This window comes from Phaseolus vulgaris, chromosome 3 (genome assembly GCF_051622355.1).
Source record: "Phaseolus vulgaris cultivar YP4 chromosome 3, ASM5162235v1, whole genome shotgun sequence".
Taxonomy (NCBI): Eukaryota; Viridiplantae; Streptophyta; class Magnoliopsida; order Fabales; family Fabaceae; genus Phaseolus; species Phaseolus vulgaris.
This window is the reverse complement of record NC_143500.1, coordinates 44,087,677-44,109,920: the sequence shown is the minus strand read 5'-3', so window position 1 is coordinate 44,109,920 and position 22,244 is coordinate 44,087,677. Positions and strand designations below refer to the sequence as shown.

At 34.6% G+C, this 22,244-nt stretch overlaps 4 protein-coding genes across 4 annotated transcripts; 1 reads left to right on the top strand and 3 right to left on the bottom strand.

Moving 5' to 3' along the window:
• Positions 1 to 1,217: 1,217 nt before the first annotated feature.
• Positions 1,218 to 5,361, bottom strand: LOC137807881 (cysteine-rich receptor-like protein kinase 1). The gene is made up of 6 exons (XM_068608716.2): positions 4,473 to 5,361; positions 3,714 to 3,830; positions 3,273 to 3,623; positions 2,595 to 2,829; positions 2,185 to 2,329; positions 1,218 to 2,088 (listed from the first exon to the last, which is right to left on the bottom strand). The coding sequence occupies exons 1-6, from the start codon at positions 5,320 to 5,322 to the stop codon at positions 1,666 to 1,668; spliced, it is 2,121 nt and encodes a 706-aa protein (XP_068464817.1). The 5' UTR covers positions 5,323 to 5,361; the 3' UTR covers positions 1,218 to 1,665.
• Positions 5,362 to 6,676: 1,315 nt separating this feature from the next.
• LOC137807880 (wall-associated receptor kinase galacturonan-binding protein) lies at positions 6,677 to 8,495 on the bottom strand. Its single transcript, XM_068608715.2, has 3 exons — positions 7,560 to 8,495; positions 7,406 to 7,459; positions 6,677 to 7,037 (listed from the first exon to the last, which is right to left on the bottom strand). The coding sequence occupies exons 1-3, from the start codon at positions 8,374 to 8,376 to the stop codon at positions 6,982 to 6,984; spliced, it is 927 nt and encodes a 308-aa protein (XP_068464816.1). The 5' UTR covers positions 8,377 to 8,495; the 3' UTR covers positions 6,677 to 6,981.
• Positions 8,496 to 10,594: 2,099 nt separating this feature from the next.
• On the top strand, positions 10,595 to 15,029 carry LOC137807885 (Mitochondrial import inner membrane translocase subunit Tim17/Tim22/Tim23 family protein). The gene is made up of 5 exons (XM_068608719.2): positions 10,595 to 10,900; positions 11,705 to 11,809; positions 13,845 to 14,100; positions 14,274 to 14,351; positions 14,491 to 15,029. Exons 1-5 carry the CDS (start codon positions 10,862 to 10,864, stop codon positions 14,610 to 14,612), a joined length of 600 nt encoding a protein of 199 aa, XP_068464820.1. The 5' UTR covers positions 10,595 to 10,861; the 3' UTR covers positions 14,613 to 15,029.
• Positions 15,030 to 15,892: 863 nt separating this feature from the next.
• LOC137807884 (U3 small nucleolar ribonucleoprotein) lies at positions 15,893 to 22,211 on the bottom strand. Its single transcript, XM_068608718.2, has 13 exons — positions 21,477 to 22,211; positions 21,074 to 21,141; positions 18,751 to 18,862; positions 18,540 to 18,650; positions 18,292 to 18,429; positions 18,010 to 18,078; positions 17,863 to 17,904; positions 17,683 to 17,751; positions 17,428 to 17,499; positions 17,283 to 17,336; positions 17,054 to 17,195; positions 16,775 to 16,837; positions 15,893 to 16,394 (listed from the first exon to the last, which is right to left on the bottom strand). Exons 1-13 carry the CDS (start codon positions 22,116 to 22,118, stop codon positions 16,390 to 16,392), a joined length of 1,587 nt encoding a protein of 528 aa, XP_068464819.2. The 5' UTR covers positions 22,119 to 22,211; the 3' UTR covers positions 15,893 to 16,389.
• Between the last annotated feature and the right edge of the window lie 33 nt (positions 22,212 to 22,244).

Below are 22,244 nucleotides of genomic sequence, written 5' to 3'. Positions count from 1 at the left end.
CAAGACTCGGCATTGTGTTCACAATCGTCTTTTTAATTTCCATTGAAAAAAGCTCATACTATGTTTCTATTAGTATATTATGGAGAGTGCACTAACTAGTTGGATAAGTAAAAACAATAATCAAAGTCCGTGATTTTAAAACAAGTTAAAAATCTGGACTTGTAAAAGAATTAAATTATTTATTTCATAAAATTAATTTAAATAGAAAAATATAGTTATAAATATAATATATTAATAGTTTTATTTATTTAAATATTATATTTTTAATTTTTAAAATAAATTGTAATAGTAATAAGTATATATTTTTTATTTTTAAGTTCAATAAATTTAAAAAAAATACATAATAAAACTTTAAATTTAAATTTATAATATTATTTTAAATGGCGAATTGGCTTTTCGTGCTAGTGGTTCTTCTAAGTTGGTGAATCATATGCTTATTGGACTAGTTAGTTAAAATAGCCAGTTGGACTTGCTAGGTACTATTGCAAGTTGCAATCATGTTTTCAAGTTGCATCTCATGATAGTGAAATAACAAAACTACTCGTGCTTGATGTTTATAAAATAAACCTGAATTTTCTTCTTTTTTTTTGTCTTCTTCTTCCCCGAAAGTGCACCTCTTTTGCTGTCTCTCCTTGTTTTCGTGTAAAAATACATTATTATATAATCTAAAATGTATTAATATATAAAAAAAATATTAAAAAGTTTCACCATTGTACCATCTTTATCTTGTTATTCTTAATTTTAAATAGTTTTACATATTTAGTTTTATATAATTATAGATTTAGAGTATTGGAGGGAATTCCTTATTTTATATAGATTTGATTATTCTAATAATTTTACACATTAATTTGTTACATAAATAATTCATATCAATATTACATTAAAAATATCATATCCAGTTTTTCTATAATTTATTTTAATAATTAAATCTTTTAAACCATCTTTAGATATATTGTTTGTTTAATATACCTCTCAAACCTGTAGAACTTATTTCCATTACTTCTTTTATAAAGATGTTTATCGCCTTATAAAATTAATTTATCCCTTTAATTAAGAAAAACACATAATGATTGTAAAATGTCCTTTACACTATCATGAACATAGCTATCAATTTGGGAATTATACTTTTTCTTTAAATACTTAATAAAAAAAGGCTCGTACTCCACAATGGACCGAAGAAAATATTTTCGAATAAATAAGTTTAGGAAAAATAGAGATTGGCAATTGCAAACTTACAAATACATCACTACAGTGAATGTCAGTCTTGTAATCAAACTTGAGATGAATGCATAGACAATATTAGAAAAGAATCAATATGAGAAAACAGTTCCACAAGTCATAACAAATGTTATACATCAACAAGTTGTAAGGACAAAGCACAGCCCGAGTTTCCTCTTCCCTACCCCTGAAGTCCTGCTTCAACCACACAATTATATACTCCAAATTACTTCATGACCATAATATTCAGTTTGTTCCTTGCGTCTTATGTTGAGCAAAATCCATTCATGTTCTACTTTGCTTAACTTCCAACCTTGCACATCAGAATTTTATACACTCAAATTTAAAATGTTCATCAGGAAAGTAATGACTATCCTCAGTTTTCTCTTATCCCCTTTGAGGTCACTCCTGAAGGATACTAGGATCATCGTAAGAATTCAAGTTCATCTACCTAGGCTCAGGTGCCCTCATATTTATTTGGATATTTGAATCAGGGCTCCCAGCAATGAACATGTCAGAATGAGAAAAGGAATTCTCTAGTACTGTCGAATCATCATTGGGAATTAGTGAACTAGTGGTGCTGTGGAAGGAGGACCTTGCACTTGCGAGCCCTTTTGAGGATACAGTGCGGTCATTTTGACTTAGTCCACTGAAATTAAGGAATGGTTTTTGCTTTGGGGAGGGAATAGCGTAGTCTTTCTTGGTTAGCATCTGAACTACTTCAGACATGGATGGTCTGAGAGTAACAGTTGATTGTGTACAAAGAAGGCCAGTTTGGAGCGTATTTGATGCTTCTTCTACCGTAAGTTTACCGTGCAGAGCTGGATCAACGGATGCTGTTATATTATTTGTCTTGTAATTCTTCCAGACCTGAACAAGAGATAAAATGATCATGCTACTGGCTGCTAAGAAATTCACTAATAGCAATTACCAATAAGTTAAGGTGTGAGGGATAGTTAATCTTACGCTGTGGAGTAGTGAAGTTGACCCCGGTATGTGATCACTGTTCTTCTTACCACACACAATTTCAACAATTAGCACACCAAAAGCATAGATGTCTACTTTCTCTGTCAATTGTCCTTTGGAAACATATTCAGGAGCCATATATCCCCTGCCAAAAGCAGTTGACTTTAATATGCGACCAGACCAATTATGTGACACAAGTGATTTTTTTATTCGAAGTCATTAAAACTTTGTCGATTGCTAAATAACTAAGAGGTTGAGATTCCACAGAAACGTTTTTACAAGGATTTGCAGTTTTGAACATCGCATAGTCTGGATATCAACTATCAATGTAACTATTAAGAGTTATGTAACTAATTTCAGAATCCTCGTGTTTTTACACAAATTGAAATGAAAGAATTTTTTCTACTTACAGTGTCCTCGAATTTCCTGTGCTAAGATGAGATTTATTTCCAGTAACACTGCGAGCAAGACCAAAATCCGCTATTTTTGGATTCATATTCTCATCAAATAGAATGTTGCTGGACTTTATGTCTCTGTGAATAATCTTTGTTCCAGAGCCTTCATGAAGGTATGCTAGGCCCTCAGCTAACCCACATATGATTTGAAACCGTTGTTCCCAGTTCAGAGCATCTTCTGAGTCCTTACCTGCAAATTACAAGGGATATATATTCTCAATTTTGAAAAAAAGCACGTAGAAAGATACAAAAGGAGAATAAGATAACTTGTATATCTGTTCCTTCAATTCCCCCTTCAAAGCTAAATTGAATCTCTTGATATCAATTGTTGCTAGTCAGTAAACAATAACAAAGCTTAAACGCCAAGTCACCAATGAAAATCATGATTTTCCTCTATAGCTACTTGTAGCACTTTTAGTTAATTATAAGAGCTATTATAGTTCATAATGAAAATAACACCCCAAAATTCCTATAGACTAATCAAATGTATTCGATTAAGAATACACAAAACAGTTAAATAGACATGAACAAATGTCTCTCTGGCCAGTAAAAGAAGACATTCAAATCATGGTCAGTAAATAATTCAGAAAAAACACCAACTTCAACAACAATTGCTCAAACTGGACAACTCACTGAAAAGGACTTGATCAAGACTTCCACTGGGCACAAATTCATAAACCAACAGACTTTCAGGGCCTTCAATGCTGCACCCCAAAAGCTTTACCACATTCTTGTGTTGAATCCCATTAATCAAATTGACCTCATTGAAGAACCCCTCTGTCCATTGCCGTTTATTAAAAAACAATCGTTTAACAGCAACAGTCCCCCCAGAGGGGAGGGTTCCTTTGAACACGGAAGCAGCTTCCCCTTGGCCTAATTTGTTTGCGGGATCAAAATGATCTGTGGCCTTCTCGAGCAAATCGTACCTAAAACTGAAGCCAGCTACGGAGGAAAAATCAGGTGACACACCACCACTGTCCCTTACTGAAGAGAGTTAGATTTAGAACATTAGAGCATAGAAAAATACTAGACAAAAAAGTACAACCACAATGGCATTAAATGAACAAACATTACCTTTTCTACGTGACGACATTTTTTGGCAGCATATAAATGCAGCAAAGGCGATGAGTAAAATCCCTACGATCGCTGATAATACACATGCAACGATCATCCAAACACCAGGCCTTTCTTCTGAAAACATTTCAAGTTAAAAGTTACTTCGATTGTAAAAAATATATAAATACCAATGTCCTGTCGTAACTAGCCTGGTGTGGGGATGTATGCTTAAAGCATGGAGGGATAGGGTTTGATTATTCTAATTATATTAAAAGTTTATCTTCTTTATAATTTACAATTTAGAACAGAAAACTGAACGAAACAACCTTCAGTTTTCTATTCTCATTTGTATCCTTTATAATTATTCTTAAAATGTGAAGGAAACACTTGATCATCTTGACAAACTTAAATAATTGAAATGTAGAGTCTTGACCAAAACCACACATGAAAGTTGGTTCCTTTCCCAGCTAAGAAGAAGACAATTTGGTGCAAATTGTGTATAAACTATTAAAGTAATTCAAATGGTAAAGTTAATAGTCTGAAGGCAAGATTAGTCACCAAGATACACGTAGATATAAGTAATCAAATCTAGTGCATCACTTCAAATACAATTTATATATTTTAAGCTTGCTGCATATAAAATGTTCCTCCCTGGGGGAATGTTTGGATCATTGTTTGTACTAATTCAAGTTAATTTAAAATATTGTTTCTTGATAAAAGTGACATGGTTTTTTGAAATAATTGTAGTAGAAGTTAAAGACACAAAGGCTTAGTTACCTGTAGAATTATTGATGTTAGGTAGTGCAACGTCGTTGTAGAATTTGCGCGTTGAATACCTCAATATACAACCAGTGAATAGACCCCTACCCTCAACATTCGGCACACATTCCTGCACTTTCTTCGCCGCTTCTGTCAAGCATATCTTGCACCTCCCTTTGTTCAACGTCGACCAGCACTGCGCCAGGGCGAAAACCCCCTCCTCTCCGTCCACCGCGAACCCACGCTCTGCCGCCTCCTTCGTCACGTTCGACACCATCTCCGCCACCCGTTTGCCCCCGTCATCCCCCAGAGTCGGGGTCATGCAGATGCCGATGTCACGAGTGGGGTCCACGCTCTCGCGGATGAAGGAGTAGTTGTCGTATCGGAGGAAGCAGCCGTCGAGGTAGATTGTGCCAGCTGTCTTGGGCACGCACCGTGACAGCACCTGCCTCGCTTGGCTGAAACACTTGTAGCAGTCTGTGGACCTCAGGTCGCGCCGGCATTGGCCCAACGCGTACATAGGAGGCCCAGAACCCAGCAGCGTCTGCGCTCCCCACCCTCGCTCTTTAACCTGAAACGACAACGTGTCCATCAGGGCCATGAACCTGGACGCGCTGGACCCAGGGTTCTCAGAACCCCCGCACGTGAAACCCGTTTCGCGTATACCCGTGCCGGAGCAAACCGCACGTGGGATTAACAACGACGACGACAGCAACATTAGCCATAGGCAGGTAACAATAAGGTTTTCGGGAACGTTAAAAAATTGCACCATTGTTTTTCTTCTAATTAACGATTGCTCTGTTCTTTCCTTGTGTTTAAAATAGCGAGAATCAAACGAGTAATGATATGGTATTTGGCTTTGATGCATTGTTATGATTACTCCTTTGTTGCATTGTAGACATGTCTTTATCGTGGGGTTCCGCCGCGGAGGTAGATAGGGAGAGAGTATTCCCGATCTCGGTGTAGATAGTCTTCTTGATTAATTTCCTCAGAGGCATGATCCTTTTAGGTTTTTGTGATTTGCAGCGAGGTAGAAAGATTATATAAGAAGAGAAAAAAAACGTTGTGCATGCGGGGATTGTGATAAACGAAAGGAGAAATGAACTGGCTTGGGTTTTGGTTTTTCTTTATTTAGGGAGAGTGCTGCCTGGCTCTTTTCTCTCTCCATTGCACATCTTCAACTTACTCCACCTCCAAAACTAGTCGTTACAGACTATATAGTCCATCTATTAAAAGTGCCTCGTGTGAAAATTTTATGATCATTATTTAAGACAAATATTCATTATTTCGTTATAACTTACTAATTTCTACAAAAATTAAACTGACTCACCTAAAATTTCTTATGTTAACTATTTCTTTATTATTTATAAACCTCAAATTTCAAACATTACATGCAAAATCATAATTCAATTCCATTCTGCGCTTTAAAATATGAGGTTTATTAGAGGCTCAAACTTGTAAAGTTTTATTGTTTGGAAGATTGTTAGGCAAAACCCTTTTATAATTGACTATTGGATTTAATTTAAAATAAATGAGGCGTTTTTTGTTTTATCAGTTCTGTACTTTGTTATTGCAGCGGGGATGTTCGAGTGCTTGGCAAAGAGAATTTGACAATTTGTTTTATAGATCTATATGCATAGAAAAGTAGTCAAATCCTTCACTTTCAACTATTCTGCTTTCTAGCGTGGTGAGAGATGTAATATTTTATTAGACCATTTACACCACAAAAGTCTCGTAAGAAATTCTTATAGCATCTTATTCTTACAGTTTAATCAACAGAATATATAATCTTTAAATATCCCTTACAAATTTTACTTTAATACATTGAGATCTTATAAGAATGATTTTTGGACATTTATTTTTCTTGGTGTTATGAACATATGGTTTTTAATATTGAAAAATATTTTCTATCAAGACTTAAGATTCTATTATTAGATAGTTGTTTTCTAATGAAGGTTTCTAATGAATTGTGATTCTAAGTGTTGATAGGCTTCTTGAAAACTTCAATAGCATATATAACAATTTAAAATTATATGACAAATCATACAGTGATACATGCATCTATAAAAAAGTGCTAGATGGATACTGATCCGTGAAAAAAAATGTTTCAACGACTAATTTTTGTCGGTACTGGTTGAAAACACTGTGTTGAAGGTAACTTCCTTACTTTGATTGAATGGTAATGAAATGAGGTATGCATCGTTAATGAAATTTGCAAGTGCGAAAAGGCCAGGTAATGTTATTCGTCCTCGTTAATGAAATTCTCTACTTCATGATCACTGCCTAAAAATCAAAGAATAGGAGGAGGAATAAAAGTTAAGTAAATGAACTATAAGGGCAGATAACATTACCCTGCGTCCTGCGCTTCTGAATAATGTTTGAGCAAGCCTTTAAAGGGGAACACGGGATACAAATCAAAACTCACTCTCACTCTCTCATTGTCTGAGCACTGTCTTCACCAAAAAAAATGGCATTTACATATGGAATACGTGGCCCAGTTCATGATGATAGTCTCACACAAAATATATCATACTTTTGAAATTTGATTGCACGTCATCCACAACACCACATACGTCAATAGTCCTGTACAATAAGGTAAGTTACACATAACCAAAAAACCATAAATTCCTCTCCAATTCACAAACTCCCACAACCTTGTCTAATTGTTTTCACTACATATCTTAATTTAAAATATTTACGTAAAAATAGTAAAAAAAACTCACATTTTTCTATAAATATTTTTAATAAAGATTTAGCCACTAATATCATAATTGTATGATTGGATCTCCTAATACTATAATTGTGTAATTTTAATTCATCGATTAATTCTAATATTTAGTGCAAATAAAGTTAAATTGTAGTACTTGAGACTCAATTGGATATAAGAACTAGATCCAAGAGATTACAAGTGTAATTTTTTTTTTTCAAAACAGAGTCTTTAGTGTGAGTACCTGCTAATACTTGATCGTGTGTGTAGGTAGGCCTTGCACCTGACGGTATCCCAACTGTAAAATTCACAGAAAGAGTATGAAAACCCAACAAAGCATTTTTTTTTTCAAAAGAAATTAATGATTAATTAGCGAAAATGTTGATAAATGGGGGAACCTGAATCACAATTGGAGGTGGAATTGAAGTCCCCGCACATACAGACCTGTCTGATCCCGTCGGAACCATAGCCACAGGTGCCACCAGTGGCCTCACAGGCGCCACAGAACTCATCATTCCCCTGCACGGAGTACCTCACACGGATCCCATAGGACCACCCGCCTGGGCCATCAACCTTGAGCGGAGCGACGCTATAAGCACTGCTATACCCTTCACACTGAAGCTTGGTCAGGTTAATCTCCCTAATAGCCTGATAGGGAACGGCACAGCATTCAGGTGGGCCGGAGCCAAAGAAGGAGGCAGAGCCCAATCGCTTGTGGCCCATCATCTCCCAGGCGGGGCAGGAGAGGTACTCCTCGCAGCCCATGCCGGAGACGTTGCGGCAGGGGAGGTGTTTTCCGGGGAAGCCCTGGAAGAGAGGGGAGCGAGGGGAGCAGGCGATGAGCATGAAGACGTTGTCGGCGGCGGGGTTCATGTAAGGAGCACGCCAGGGTTCGACAGAGAAGCCGTTGCCTCGGGATCCGAGGACGAGGTTGTGGCAGGTGGACATGTGAGGTTCGTGAAGCGTGAGGGCCTGGTAGGCGTAGTCGATTTCGAGGACCCTGTAGGAGCCGGAGCTGACGTGGAACATGAGGACCTCGTTCATGCAGAAAAGGAGGTCACGGAAGCCAGGGTGGCCGCAGCCGTATTGTAGTGCGAAGGGGTAGTCTATGGTTATGTTGCCGCAGTATGAACGGCATGTGTTGGTGTGGCACCAACTTAGAGGGATTAAATATGCTGCCCAGAGAAACCACACTGCAAACACCACTGAACCCATGCCCCTCAATATTCACCACTCTCTACTCACTCACTGCTTCTTCCGTTACTTGATCATTTATTTTGGTGCTGAGGAATCTAGGTGAATTGTGTGGGGGTTTTCCTTCGCTTTATGTTGAGCTAGGGACCACGGTTAACTGTTGTTTTTATTTTAATGGAAGCTTTTCAATTTCTCCTTTCTTCCTCAACAATATACTCCTTCCTTTACAATCTTTATGAGGTTACTTATACAACAAACTATTATGCAGACAAAAATATGGGTTAAGATGCATACTCATACTAATAAAACAAAAAAGTTTATATCTTTGGGATGGTTGCTAAATAATTCCATCCTTAATTCATCACAGATTTAATCTCCCAACACCTTCTGTGTTTGTTTGTCTCAAGCTACATCTACTGAAATTTTGAAAATTAAAATTAAAAAAATAAAATAAAGACTAAAGCATATGGCTTCAAATTGAATTTAGTAAAAAGATAAATTTAAATTCAAGATGAGAATGAATGATGGTTCTTTAGTCACCTTTACTAAGGGTTTTGAAACAATGATGGATCTCATTTACTTCTTTTCCAAAATTATTTGCTGTCAGTAAAATTTCGGCCCCATACATAGACAAATAAAAATTGTTAATTTATATATATATATATATATATATTTCTTCTTTAATATTTCTCTTTTAAATTTTCAGAACTTCTTTAAAAATAAAATCATGATACGGGCTCGAGTTGTAAGTAATACTAAAGTGTAAAGTCGTTTACGAGACTTGAAATTGAAGATTTTTGGCTTATCAGTCTTTTTCTTCTTCTTCAGAGTCTCGATTTTAAGCCATCAAGGGAAACTATTATTTTACTGAAAATTAAATATTTATTATACTTTTGTATTAGATGGATTAATGATACTCAAACAGTAAAAAAAAACACTTAATAATATATATTTGTGTTGGATGGGTGTTTAAATTTTAAAGGTGTTTATTTATTCTTTCTGGTGTAATAAATATCCTGATGGAATCAAAAATATTTCGGTTTCACTTTAAAATTAATGGGTGTTTCTATTTTTATCAACATTTTTCACTTGTTACCCGTTTGGGTCAGACTTTAAAATTTTAAAAATGTGTTAAAGTGTATTAACTTGATTTTTTTTTTTTTTATACAGTAAGTTTGGTTGTTTGGTTGGATTCCTATGTGTTTGCATGATTCTTTTCTTTTCTTTTCAAGAAAATAAATTGTCATTAAAATATGAGATTCCAAACTAATTGAAATAATATTTGATATTTTCATGCCGATAGAAAAATATTGATATTTTCTAGAGTGATATTTTTTATGAAAAAAGTAATTACAATTTTAAATAATACATATTCACGTTCGTTTTATCAGGTGATTTGAGGTATAGAATATTCACTATGTCTAGACTGGATTTTATTTTCAGAAAGGTTATTGAACATATAATATGATGTAAATTTTGAACACATCAGATAAGAAACTTAATAACTTTTATTAAAGTTGTGTTATTATCATTGATTTTGCTAAGAGGTTCATTTAAATATATATATATATATATATAATTAAATGTTAGATTTATTTAATTTTTTATGTAGTTAACTAATAAGGTCCATTTTTAGTTTGTTGAATATCCAGCTTATCTTTGATGGAAAATGATTTTTCAAACTTTAATGTTACATTTCTTTAAATATTTAAAATAACATATAATGAGATCCTTTCATTATATATAACTTTTTTACTATAATTACTCTTAAGGACAGTTATTTTCTTTTTGTATAAAACATATAACTTCTAATTTTCCTATAATTTTTTACATTCAATTTTTTTCTAATAAAATATATTTTAAATAATTTCTTTTATATTTTTTAGTTATAATATTTAATAATAATTCTAATTATTTTTAGAAATTTTAAAATACGAGGTTAATATAAACTTGACTATGAGTACCAATAGTATTAGATATTGAAAAAGTTCGTCATACTTCGTAATAATTATTTTCATTAATAATGTTTTTTCTCTATTCTTTCCTTGTTATTAACAATTTTTTGGACAACAAATTTATTTTAATAAAAACAAGTATTAAAATAAGTACAACAATTATAAAAAAAAGTCATATACTTCCATTACTAATAAATTTGTACTTAAAGTATTTACTTTTAATGAAATACTTAAAATAGATTAAATTAAAAAAAATTGAAATATTGATCACTTAAAAAAGAAAAAGGAAATAAAACAAAAGGAATCAGTGTGCAGGGCGTGCAACCCTGTGTTAGTCTCGGGTAGTACCTAAATTTAAAGTTTCCACGACGGTGCAATTGTTTCATTCTGCTACCATTGGCACACACCGAATCGATTTTGTTGGAGATCGATTTCCCTTTCCCCTTTCGCCCTTTCGTTTTCGAATTCTCTTGAGTTGCCTAATTTTTCGCCAATCAAACAGTTTGTAGTACTTCCATTTCCATTCTGTTGATTTTGCCGTGCCTCTGATCATGGAAGTCCCTGACAGTGCCGAATCCACCGATCCTAAAGTACAAAACTCCTCTATGCTACTCTCTTTTTTTTCGTTTTTATTTTAACTAAGAATTTTGTTGCATTGTTTGGTGTGTGGATGGATAGTAGTGTGCAACTGATTTGAATAACGAACCCTAGAATTTTTCTCTTTATAGGATAGTGGCGCAACTTATAAATTTTGTAACTGCAATGACTTGGTTCGTTTTGGGCTCAATTGACAGCTGACTTGAACAGAAAGAGAATTTGTATTCTTAAACATCTCTATGAAACGATGATCAAGCCTGTACACTTATTAATAGTGACGAGTATTAGAATGATTTACTTAATAGAATTCCATTATCTGTCAATATAGAACAAAAGAAAATATGTCTAATCTAGAGTTGCAATGTTGGAATGGATAATATTTTGCTTTTCCCATTTCTAGGTGTTTTTTAGTCTGACCTTAGATGTGTAGTGATGCATTATAAGTTTCTCTCTGAAGAAAATAAATTAGGTATCTGTTATGATTTATGAGGTGGAGAGCCGTGAATCTCTTGACCAAGTTTTAAAATGTAACGAAAATCACTTTTAGAATTCTGTAGATCAGAGGCTTCTCAATTCTAATAACTGTTGAGTAAATTAATGAGTGTATCCAGAAATTTGGCCATGTCATATAATTCATAATGTATTGAATTTTATGTTGTTGACCTTGCACTCATTTATTGAGAAAACATTCTGTTTTCCTCCTGGATTTTGAAAAATGTTGCTATCAAGTGTGTGCTGGACTTTACCATACTGAATTCGTTTAACTTTATTGCTATGCTAATACTTGCCTTAATCAGAATTCTCCAAGACTAGCTGGAACAGTCAACTGGGGTACAGCCACTGTCATTGGAGTATTTGCAGGCATGTTATATGGTGGTAGCAAGGAGGCAGCTGCTTCTGTTGTAAGTATATGAGTAAAAATATGCTTCAAAACCCTGTTTCATATTGTATTTTCAAAGTCTATTATGCTCAACTCATAAAAGGTCATTGAAAGTAAAGACAAGAGTACAAGTAAAGATCATTTTCTTTAACCAATCAAAGGGCATATTCTGTGATTTGGTGTGAGTTTGATTTGGTTTTCTTACTGTTAGACATGTCCATGATGAGTCAAGTATTTCATAGTTATTTATTTACACTGTGGTTCCCAAGAATTAATATTCCTTGTGAAAGTACTTAGGTCTTCGGTAGAAGAAGAATGTACAATAAAGCAGAAGACTATAATCTCTCCATTACAAAATGAGTACAATTGGTTTAAAACAATATTTCATGTTGTCTATTCTATAACAGAAACAAAGATAAGTAAACTAGACTTTTTGACTAATGCACACTGTTCATTAAGATTTTCCCAGAATGGTAACATAAGAATGTAGTTGCAAACCCATTACGTGGATACTACTATAAAGATATCAAAAGGATTGCCATAAACCATACACAGATGATCTGCTATAATATAATTTTTTTCTTAATCCTCGTGTAGTTTAAGACCCTTAACTAAGGACTACATGAATTGTTTTGATTTGGCAAGTTGTTAAAACTGTTGACTATAAACTGTTATGTTGTATTTGCTCATTTACTGTGTTGTCCTCTTTCTGCTTCTGTCCCTCCCCTCCTCATGCGCCTTCAGTTTGAAACTACTCTTTTTCTTAGAAAAGGATAACTAAGACAGCACATTTTTCCAATCATATGTTTGAGGATTTTCTAATTATTCATGTCATCTAGTGTTTGGATAGGGCCAGTAGCACACTTGGGTTAAGGTACTGTTTAGATAAGTTTGTCATAGCACTTATAAGAAAAGAAAATAAGAAGGAAAAAGAAAATAACTTTCCATTAGCTAAGACTAAATTTTATAATTATTCATGTCTTCTAGTCTGAATTTTCATTTGGGTTTAGTCCATAAGCCCTTATAGGAGAAAAATATTGGAAGAGGAAAAGAAATTAGCTTCCATATGCTAAAATTAGTTTATACATAAACTAATTTATAAAAACTCTCATATTGACTTATCTAAAAACTAGCTTATTCATAAGTTAATTTAGCTTAGGAAAGAAACTTATTTTTTTTCCTTATTTTCTTCTTCCATAAGAGAAGTTTATTAGACAATGCCTAATTATAATTTTTACTCTTTGCAAATGGGCAATGTTCACTTTTAGACCTTCAAGAAATAATTGTCTTTTGGATCACTCATTTATATAAATGTGTCATTTATGGTTCCTATTTCCCTAGACAAGGGACAAAAAAGAGTTGATGTAATGTGAAACACAACGATCACACATGACACATTTTCAGAAATGAAAAACCAAAAGGTAACTATTTTTGTAAGGGCCTGAACTGAACATGTCTTTATTTATAGGGACTAAAAATATATCTAAACCTTTTAATTAGTTTTGCTATTTGTATGAACTGCACATTTTAGTTGTTTTCTATGCACTGTATTGTTGTTTAGATAAGGAGAGTAACTATCATTGTTTCAAAATGTCTTTCTGAAGAAGACTGAACAAATACTAATTATCCTGACTCTTGACCGAAAGAAGATTGATAGAAATTGTTAGAGCTTGTACATTATTTAGAAATATGACTAGAATGAAAATATATTGGTGGGCTTATTAGGTCATCTTCTATTACACTGCTATGATGTCTGTCCACTTGAGATGTTTAGTTCTTGGTTTGAAGGGTATATATTGAAGATCCCCCAATGGAGTTTGTTAGCGATCTCAAATTGTTTTAGATTTACATCTTAATGCAACAAAAACCATTCTCAGCCCTCAAACATTGGTTTACATATGGAAAGATTTTTTACAAGCATGCTGCTGACATTTATCTTTTTGTATAGCCAATCATAGTTTGTTTGTTTTTTGCCAAACATGTTATTGTAAACATTTTTTGTCTAGATTATCCCAATTAAATGTGGCAGTCATAAGGAATTTCACATGTGTTGCTAGAGCAAGGATGCAGAAGTTATGTTGAAACTTGGGAGCACTGAAGATAAACGCGAGCAATATCGATTGATGAGAGATGCAATGGAGAAACGATTCCTTAGAGTTACAAGGGGCTCAATAGTGGGAGGGATACGCCTTGGAATGTTTACTGCTGCGTTTTACAGCATGCAAAATCTGCTTGCAGAGAAGAGAGGTGTTCATGATGTTTTTAATGTTGTTGGAGCTGGATCCGCAACTGCTTCAGCTTTTGGTTTAATCAGTAAGAAATCATGCACTCACTGTACTTGATATATTGTTACTTAATATGATGACAACAGTTAACTGTCCTAGATTTTTATCCTACTCTCATTAGGTTGAAAATCTTAGATAATGTACAAAATGGTCAGACCACAAAATTAGTGTGCTAATATATTGTATCCTGATTTGTTTAAGTGCCTGGATCACTACGTTGGCGAGCAAGGAATATGGCGCTAGGGTCGGTGCTGGGAGCAGCATTTTGCTTTCCTCTTGGTAATATTGGTTGTTATTATTTGTTTGGTAGTTTCGTTAGTGAGTAAAAGGAGAGGAAGCAAATTCATTATTCAATTGCTTATCTGAATTGTGGATGTGGGCTAGTTACTGAATTTTTTTCCCGCTAATTCTCTGGCAGGTTGGATCCATCTGAAGCTGGTACAAATGGCTACTGAAGCAAGTCCACCTCCAGGTCAGAGAGAAGTTAAGAGTGGGGTTAGTGCTGCAATTGAGAGGCTTGAAGGAAATTTAAGTAAATGAAATGCTACTGTTAGGTGTGGCACCCCTTCACGGCCAGCACGCTCTAGCATTTTTATTCATGGAAGAGGGGTCATTTTGCGTTAAGGAATGACGTCAATGCCCTTTTATTGAAAGAAGTGCTAATTCGATAATTTAGTTGAACCTGTTACTCAAGATTTTTCATGAGATTCAGCTATGATACTTCCGGTCTAGGTTAAAAGTAGTAAGCATATTTTTAAAGTGATTTGGATTTCAATTATTCTAGTAGCCCAAAGGCAAGAAAAATAACATTTTAACAGTAGTAATGAGTAAACTTGTACAGACAGTCTATGCCAGACATTCCGAGTAAAGTTGAGATCCATAAAAGAACAGATTGGGCTACTTGTCCACTTAACATATCTGGATTACAGGTATGAAAGAAGTTTTTTACTTCCTGCACCCCATATTTGTAAGGAATGACTGAATTGTGTTGTTCATTTCTCTCTCGCTGCACCCACCACCACTGCTGCATCATTAATGTCAGGTCTTCGGACCTTCTACTAAGCCACTCCAGCTTAGTGACTTGGGAGGACATTACAAAATAAAGGGTTTTTCTTCCCGTCTAAAATATAAATATATTTGGATTTTATAATTGGGAAAAGGATAAAATCCAAATTTTCCAAAATTTTATAAATCCAAAATTTGATATTCTTAATTCTGTAATCCAAAATATTTCTAGATTCATCAAATTGAAAAAAAAAAAAACATGGCTTCAATAGAGGTAATTTTGGGATTTACAAAAATTATGGGATGAAGGAAGAAATTCCAACAGAAGAAACAAGAATGAGAGCCAATTCTGTATTCAATTTGAAAAGGGTATAGGTTAAAACCTTCGTAAGACCTCTGCTCTCATGTCATCTTTTACACTGCAGTATCCAGTTGCTATAGGATTTTGGGGACTGCCTTGGAAAAAGTTGTATGTTTCAAATATATTATAAGCATATTCTTCTTCATCATTTTTTATCACCTGTTTAATTCCTTTTATGGATAGTAATAATCTGTCAAAACTCGAGTGCCTTTCAACGTTTTTTCATTCTCCTGGTTCATGTCTACTTTTAAAAATAATTCAAAACCCGTTACTCTTACATCGGAACATACATTCGTTAATTGAAAGTCGAGTCTTTTAAATCCCTTTTCCATTTCTTTCTAACCAAACATTATTCAGGCATTGATTCTCGAAATTCATCATGCTTTTTTATGTTTTTTTATGTTTACAACGAAAAAATAAAAACTAACTGAACCCCTTTTCAAAGCTTTGCAAGTGGAAACATATAAAGAAGATTTTTTTATTTCAAAGTGTCTTTAAGAAACTCAACTCCTGCACAAGAGAAAGCATCAAAAAACAGTTTTCTTCTGTCCTGATCTAGAAATCTAAGGTTCAACTATAAGCCATTAGCAAGGTAAAACAATACAACATATCAGCTATGAATATAAAAAAAAAAATACAAAATATAGCACAAATAAATAGGCGCTGCTACAAACTTGAAACAATAACGGGAAAGCAAATAACCAAGTAACCTATCAATGATTTGATATTTAACCTAGAATTCAAGGAACAGCGAAAACAATAAACTATAAGCATTTAAGAGACTCTCATCTGCCACTGCAGCACAGGTAATGAATGGCTTCACTCATTTATCATGGTTGACTCCAAAAAATCCTCTTCCACATCTATTTACCTCGTGTTTTGTCACGGGCTCCTTCTTCAACTTGTTAGTCTTGCAGCGTCTATAAACAATATAAAATTTCACATTGTTCCTTACCCTGCAAAGATCGAGGGAGACTTAAGGTAAAGCTACCATGTCTTTGGAATAATTGTTTGGACACTACTCAATACAGAGATCAGTAAAACATTGTTCAGACAGGTTTTAATTTGGAAGGAATTGAGACTGCAATCTAAAACCGGTTTAATCTATCCTGCTGAATACATGCCTAAACCCCAAACCCCAAACCATGCCTACCTAAAACTTTAATATTCCACAGGATTTGGTAGGAATCATGACAGAGAAAGAAAAAAAAAAAGCCATTGCATAGTTATGGTTTTGTTTCCTAAGCATAATGAGGTTAGTAACAAAAAATTGACTTTGTTGGCAAAGAAATAAACATTTTTAAACCTGGTATAAAAAAGACAGATAAAAAATTACCTTTAACTGGACTATGAATTGCACCTTCTTGTGCCTTCTTTTTTGTCTTTTTTACTGCCTCATCTGTAACCATAAAATTCGTTAATTAATAATGAAAAACATTAGAAGATATTTTTTGTGCTGATACAAGAAAATGATGGGTAGCTTTCCTTCTAGAACAGTCATATGCATACAGTGCAAAACTTTGCAAAGACAGTTAATATGTATTGAACACCATAATCACTATGTTGTCATATGCCAGTCACAAGGAAGATACTTTTATTACATAACCTATGATACCTTTAAATTTTCTTTTCTTGTTAGCTCTCCTTCTTTTCCTTTCTGCCTGCGTAAGCTCCACTTCTTCCTTAATATCACCCTTGCCATCAAACACCTCTTCTGGAGCCAACATAGCAGCATCTGAAACAGCCACAGGAGCAATCTACACATGGAAGGCATAATACATTGTCAGACTGATAAATGTAAGAAACACAAGCAGAAATAACTGATAAAAAAAATAGTTGTTTACTTCTTCCATTGCCAGAGCAGGAACATTAGCTTGAATAGACATGTCCTCTATAACCTGTCCATTTCAATCCAAGGCAAAATAAGAAGAAATCTCAAGTCAAGTATATATAGTCTATCAAGAGATAATGAGAACGTTGGTGTCATACAGGTTTTGGGGCAAAGTTAAAATGAGATAGGGCATCCAGCTTCAGACAGAGTCTCTTAAACAGCATGCTAGCCTGATAACGAGTACAAGGTACAAGATTCAATGTATAATAATGAAATATAAAAAGGGTGGATACACAACCTGATACAATGAGCCAGTTTTGTATAATGCATGAGGAAATCAAGCACATAACAAATGAGAAAGAGATTAAATAGTAATTTAAACAGAAACAAAGTAAGACAATCAAGACTTGCACCTCATTCTTTTGTTCATCTTTAAAAGACAATGGAGCAGATGTGGGGTCTGTCTTCTGAACATATTCTTGCTGTCAACAATTAAAAAGAAATATTTGAGGTACATCACAAGGATGAAATGTAAAAAACCTTAATTAGTCAAAGGTTTCCAGTGTTGCAGAACATTTGCTTGAGATACGAACCTCATAAATTTCTGCGAGACCCTGTTTGCTTTTATTGTCATCCTGAATTCATAACAGAAATGAAATTACTTGTACAACTTACATACAGATAGAGCTAAAAAAATGGTGATTGAACTCTAAAATCTATTTCAGTAAAATAAGCCTTACCAACTCTTTAACTTCCCGAGGCACTTTAGATGGCAATTTAGAAAGCCTTTGAACATCATTAAAAAGCCCCTATAATAAACACAAGTGTACATTAGAAACAACATAAAGTTATGTAGTCTCATCTCATGTATTACTTGGTAGTAATTATATAATCAGCTTAACACAGCCAACTTTTCACAGAAATTGTACATGCTGCCATCTATATATCAGCTTCCACTCATGTAAATGACATGATGAATTTACTAGACGTCCAAACCATATCAGTTCACCATATTAAGTTACCTCAATAATCCTTTTCTTGATCATATCCTCAATTGAAGCTGTAACTTCCTCAGTGATTACAGGAGCAGGCCTCACATTGTGCTCAAAGTCTAGATCAACTTCCAATGCACTATTTTTGGGTCTCTTTGCTGCAGTTACCTGTAACAAAATCATCAATCAATAATCAAATACCAGATTGGCAAAAAGCTAGCAAATCCAACCCACAAAATAATCAGATAAAAAAAATGAGTAAGGGACTAATGTATTACCTCACCCTGCATAGTCCATGTTTTTGGATCTATGTTAGCTTTCTCCATCTGCTCTATCTTGGATTGAATTTTTTCCAGCTGCTTTTCGTGGGCAGATGCAGTCCCTTTCTTCTACACATGTGTAATAAAATAAAAATAAGAAACTGATAAAGCTGTTTACAATAAATAGTAAATATAATATACATATATATATAGAGAGAGAGAGATAGACCTCATTGTCAAATTCCATGTCATCCTCATCTTCGGAATATTTAGATTCCCGAAGTACTTGAGCTTTTCTTTTTGAGCCCCTTTCCTTTTTACCTCCAAAGAAGTCTTCATACCTGATGGCAACAGTTGAAAAAAATGAACCCCACATACAGATATGGTAAAATACAACTAAAGTAGAAATAAATTATGCAAGGAGCAATACAATTAAAAAGAAGTATCCAGACAATTGCATAACATGAGTGGTGAGAACTGGAACTTAATAATTAAGCAAATACACCAAAACAAACAAACCACAGAATAATTAAATAATGGTAAATAAATATTGTAAAACTTAAAGAGAGAGGAAAGATCACTTGGCCAACTTCATTTGACCAGAGAAAACTATAGAGGAAATCCAAAACCAAAGGAATTACTATTGAAAAAAAAAATAGAAAATGTATTTTGATTCTAGAAAAACTTTAAGCATAAATGGCATACAGTGAGATGACACGTTTTTCCTTCAGTTTCTTCAAGATGCAAAAGGTCCCACTCTGAATTTTCATTACTCCTTTATTTTAACGATCAGGCTAATATCCACCCAATCAATTCTTTCTATTGGGTCCTCTATTGGTCTTCTTCTCAAATTGACCAAATTAGGAATAACCACCATCTTCCATGGGTGTTACCTCCTAAATTCTCACTAATATATTTGTTCCTTATTATCTAGTGTTGTACGCCTATTCTAACATCCTCATCTCTGCAACTACAACTAAGAGCAGATACAGATCTACACCAACATGTCCTAGAGACATATGCCACCTCAATCACACATTAATTTTTAAATTATATATACAATCTTTTATAGGTATATATGTATCTCAGCCTATTGTTTTTCATACTGCTTGCATAATATAATTAATGAGAACAACAATACAGAATAGTAATTATGAACCAAAACCAGACTTTCTCCATCAGAGTGTTTCTTTTTCAATGTAAATATAATAATTTTAAACACAATTACTTATGAGTCACCATTGTTCATAGTCGGCTTGCTCCCACCACTTCCTAAAATTCCCAGACTGTAATTATTTGAGCACTTACTTTTCTTTTGCCTGTCAGCTTGTGTTACACACTGAAAATTCAGTACCATAAAGCATAGTTGGTCTTATGTCTATGCAGTAAAACCCAAAGCATTCCTCCATTTCATCTACCAAGTTTGGATCACAATCGTACTATTTAAGTTTCCCTCCATCAATTCATAATTTTGTGTGTTAATTTCAAGATACCCAAAATGTGCTACTTGCAGCATGGTATGCTTTCTAATTTTCACCTCCAAGCCATCATTATCATGCAATGTCCATGTTTTATTAATGATACATTTTTCTTACAGTAAATTAAGTAAGGGAATTGATGGAAAAGGAAATAGGATGTGTATACAACCACAGCTTGGAAACAATGAAAGCAAAACAAATAACTATTGAGTTAAATAGATGGTGAAGCTTTGATGCAGAGGAGAACCATGTCCTGGAAGTCCGAAAATAGGAATTTCACGTCGACCTTCACCTACAAATAGGAATTTCAAGTTTCTGGTGGGAAAGAGGGGAAGAGAGAACAAAGAAGGATAAAGAGGATAGAGGAAAGGAGAAGAGAAACAGAGAGAACAAAGAACTGGACACTGCACTTCTCTTATTATCATTCAGTCTGTCAACAGTCCTACCTTATTTATAGTTAACTACTCAACAGCCATAAAATCCTAGCTAACAGCAGCAGACTAACTAACTAATTAATTAACATTCTTTTCTTATTATATATCTCATGAATAGAAGAAAACACAACACTGATGATGTCAAGGGCAACAGCCAGAGTCTTCACTTAGTATGGGTACGTGAGACTCATACAGATAAATACCAGAAATAGGAAAAGGAGAACTGCAAAACTAGCTTAACATTTTTTTTTTGTTCGATGAAGAGCAAGTGGTTTGGAATAGGGGCTGCTCTCTCTCCCCTCCCTCTCCCATGTTTGGAAATAATATCAAAAGAATAAAATAAAATAAGTTAAGACATTGCATATCAGGTTGTCAAGTGACAAGTGTTAAACATTCAAATCACAATTCTATATGTACTATCATATGCCTAGACCTCCTGGTGGTATTGTTATTCGCATCTCTCCACAAAGTTTTACCCAAGAACAAGACATACACGTGATATATAAAGATATTTGTGGAACATAGATAGTCAAGCAGAGAAATTATGGACTAGTGATAATTTTTATAACCAATAACTTGAGTTGTAATCTTAAAATGGATGAAGATCCTTTTATTCTAGTGGGAGCACAATAATAAACACCTTGCACTTTCCATGTTCTCTGCTTCTTCATCTACATCATCTTCGTCACCAGACCCAAAATCACCATCCTAGATAAATATAATCAGAATGGGTCACAAACCAAATAATTAATAAACAACCAAATAACAACTTAACAAGCACTGAACATTATCAATACGGATTTCACAGGCAATTTAGAAGAAAAGAAAAACATTAAAAAAGCAACATATATCACTATTAAAAAAAAATCAACAAAAACAAACAAGACCCCATCATACCTCACACAAACCCTAACGGCAATACCAATTATTCGAATCTTAAAATTGACATGAACTACCTAAAACAACTGTCCCAGGTCATGATCATGTTCCAAAAACCCCAAAAAAGACTAATGAAAACCAAATTAAGCAAAGAGCACGCTTACCTCATCACTTTCCTCGTCATCATCTTCCTCCTCACCTTCTCTGTCTGCCTCACCATTCTCAAAATCCTCTTCCTCCTTATCTAAGTACTTCGCCAATTCATCTATTTTCAAGAATTTATCCTCAATGCCACCGCCATCTTCATTCTCCTCTTCCTCTTCTTCTTCTTCTTCTACTTCATCTTCCTCTTCCACTTCCATTCTTTCTTCTTCTCCCTCCTTTCCTTCGTCCTCGTCTCCTTCCTCTTCCTCTTCCTCATCCAACTCCTCGTCAAAACCGTCACTATCTCCCTCCCACTCGTCTCTACTATTTTGCTCCACCTTGCTCCCACTCTTCGAAGGAACCTTCAGCTGGGAAATCTCTTCAGGATTTTCAGACAGCTGCTTCAAGCGGCGGCGCAGGGTGGATAACAGAGGCTGTGATTGGAGGTCGATTTGTTGCCATATCTGTTCGGCATCGAAACCTTCCACGAGGAGTTGGTCCAATGGCGATTTAGGGGAAAATGGTTGGAGGGTAGAAAACAAGTATTGGGACGCCGTACGAGCAGCTTCCGACAGCTCCACGTTCGGCGCCAGCCATGAGGGCGGATCCGTCACTTTCAGGCGCCTTAGGGCTTCGACGCCAGCGTCACTCGCGTTCGCCATTGTTGGGTGCACTGTGACTCTGTTCTGCGGTGATGAAAGGGTTTAGTTTAGGGTTTTAGCACAACGAAAATTTGACAAGGACTAAAAATGTGCGCTTTTTTGGACCTAATAAATAAATAAATTCGA

Bases quoted from the DNA above. Each gene is read 5' to 3' on its own strand.
- LOC137807881 (XM_068608716.2), bottom strand. From the start codon at position 5,322: ATGCATCAAAGCCAAATACCATATCATTACTCGTTTGATTCTCGCTAT. The intron at 3,624-3,713 runs GTAATGTTTGTT...AACTCTCTTCAG, and splicing joins AATGTCGTCACGTAGAAAAG to TAAGGGACAGTGGTGGTGTG. The intron at 2,089-2,184 runs GTAAGATTAACT...TCTCTTGTTCAG, and splicing joins CAACTTCACTACTCCACAGC to GTCTGGAAGAATTACAAGAC.
- LOC137807880 (XM_068608715.2), bottom strand. From the start codon at position 8,376: ATGGGTTCAGTGGTGTTTGCAGTGTGGTTTCTCTGGGCAGCATATTTA. The intron at 7,460-7,559 runs GTTCCCCCATTT...TGAATTTTACAG, and splicing joins CACCTCCAATTGTGATTCAG to TTGGGATACCGTCAGGTGCA. The intron at 7,038-7,405 runs GTACTCACACTA...CTTATTGTACAG, and splicing joins ACACGATCAAGTATTAGCAG to GACTATTGACGTATGTGGTG.
- LOC137807885 (XM_068608719.2), top strand. From the start codon at position 10,862: ATGGAAGTCCCTGACAGTGCCGAATCCACCGATCCTAAA. The intron at 14,101-14,273 runs GTAAGAAATCAT...GATTTGTTTAAG, and splicing joins TTCAGCTTTTGGTTTAATCA to TGCCTGGATCACTACGTTGG. The intron at 14,352-14,490 runs GTAATATTGGTT...ATTCTCTGGCAG, and splicing joins AGCATTTTGCTTTCCTCTTG to GTTGGATCCATCTGAAGCTG.
- LOC137807884 (XM_068608718.2), bottom strand. From the start codon at position 22,118: ATGGCGAACGCGAGTGACGCTGGCGTCGAAGCCCTAAGGCGCCTGAAA. The intron at 21,142-21,476 runs GTAAGCGTGCTC...ATATTTATCTAG, and splicing joins ATGACGAGGAAAGTGATGAG to GATGGTGATTTTGGGTCTGG. The intron at 18,651-18,750 runs GTCTATCTCTCT...ACACATGTGTAG, and splicing joins ACATGGAATTTGACAATGAG to AAGAAAGGGACTGCATCTGC.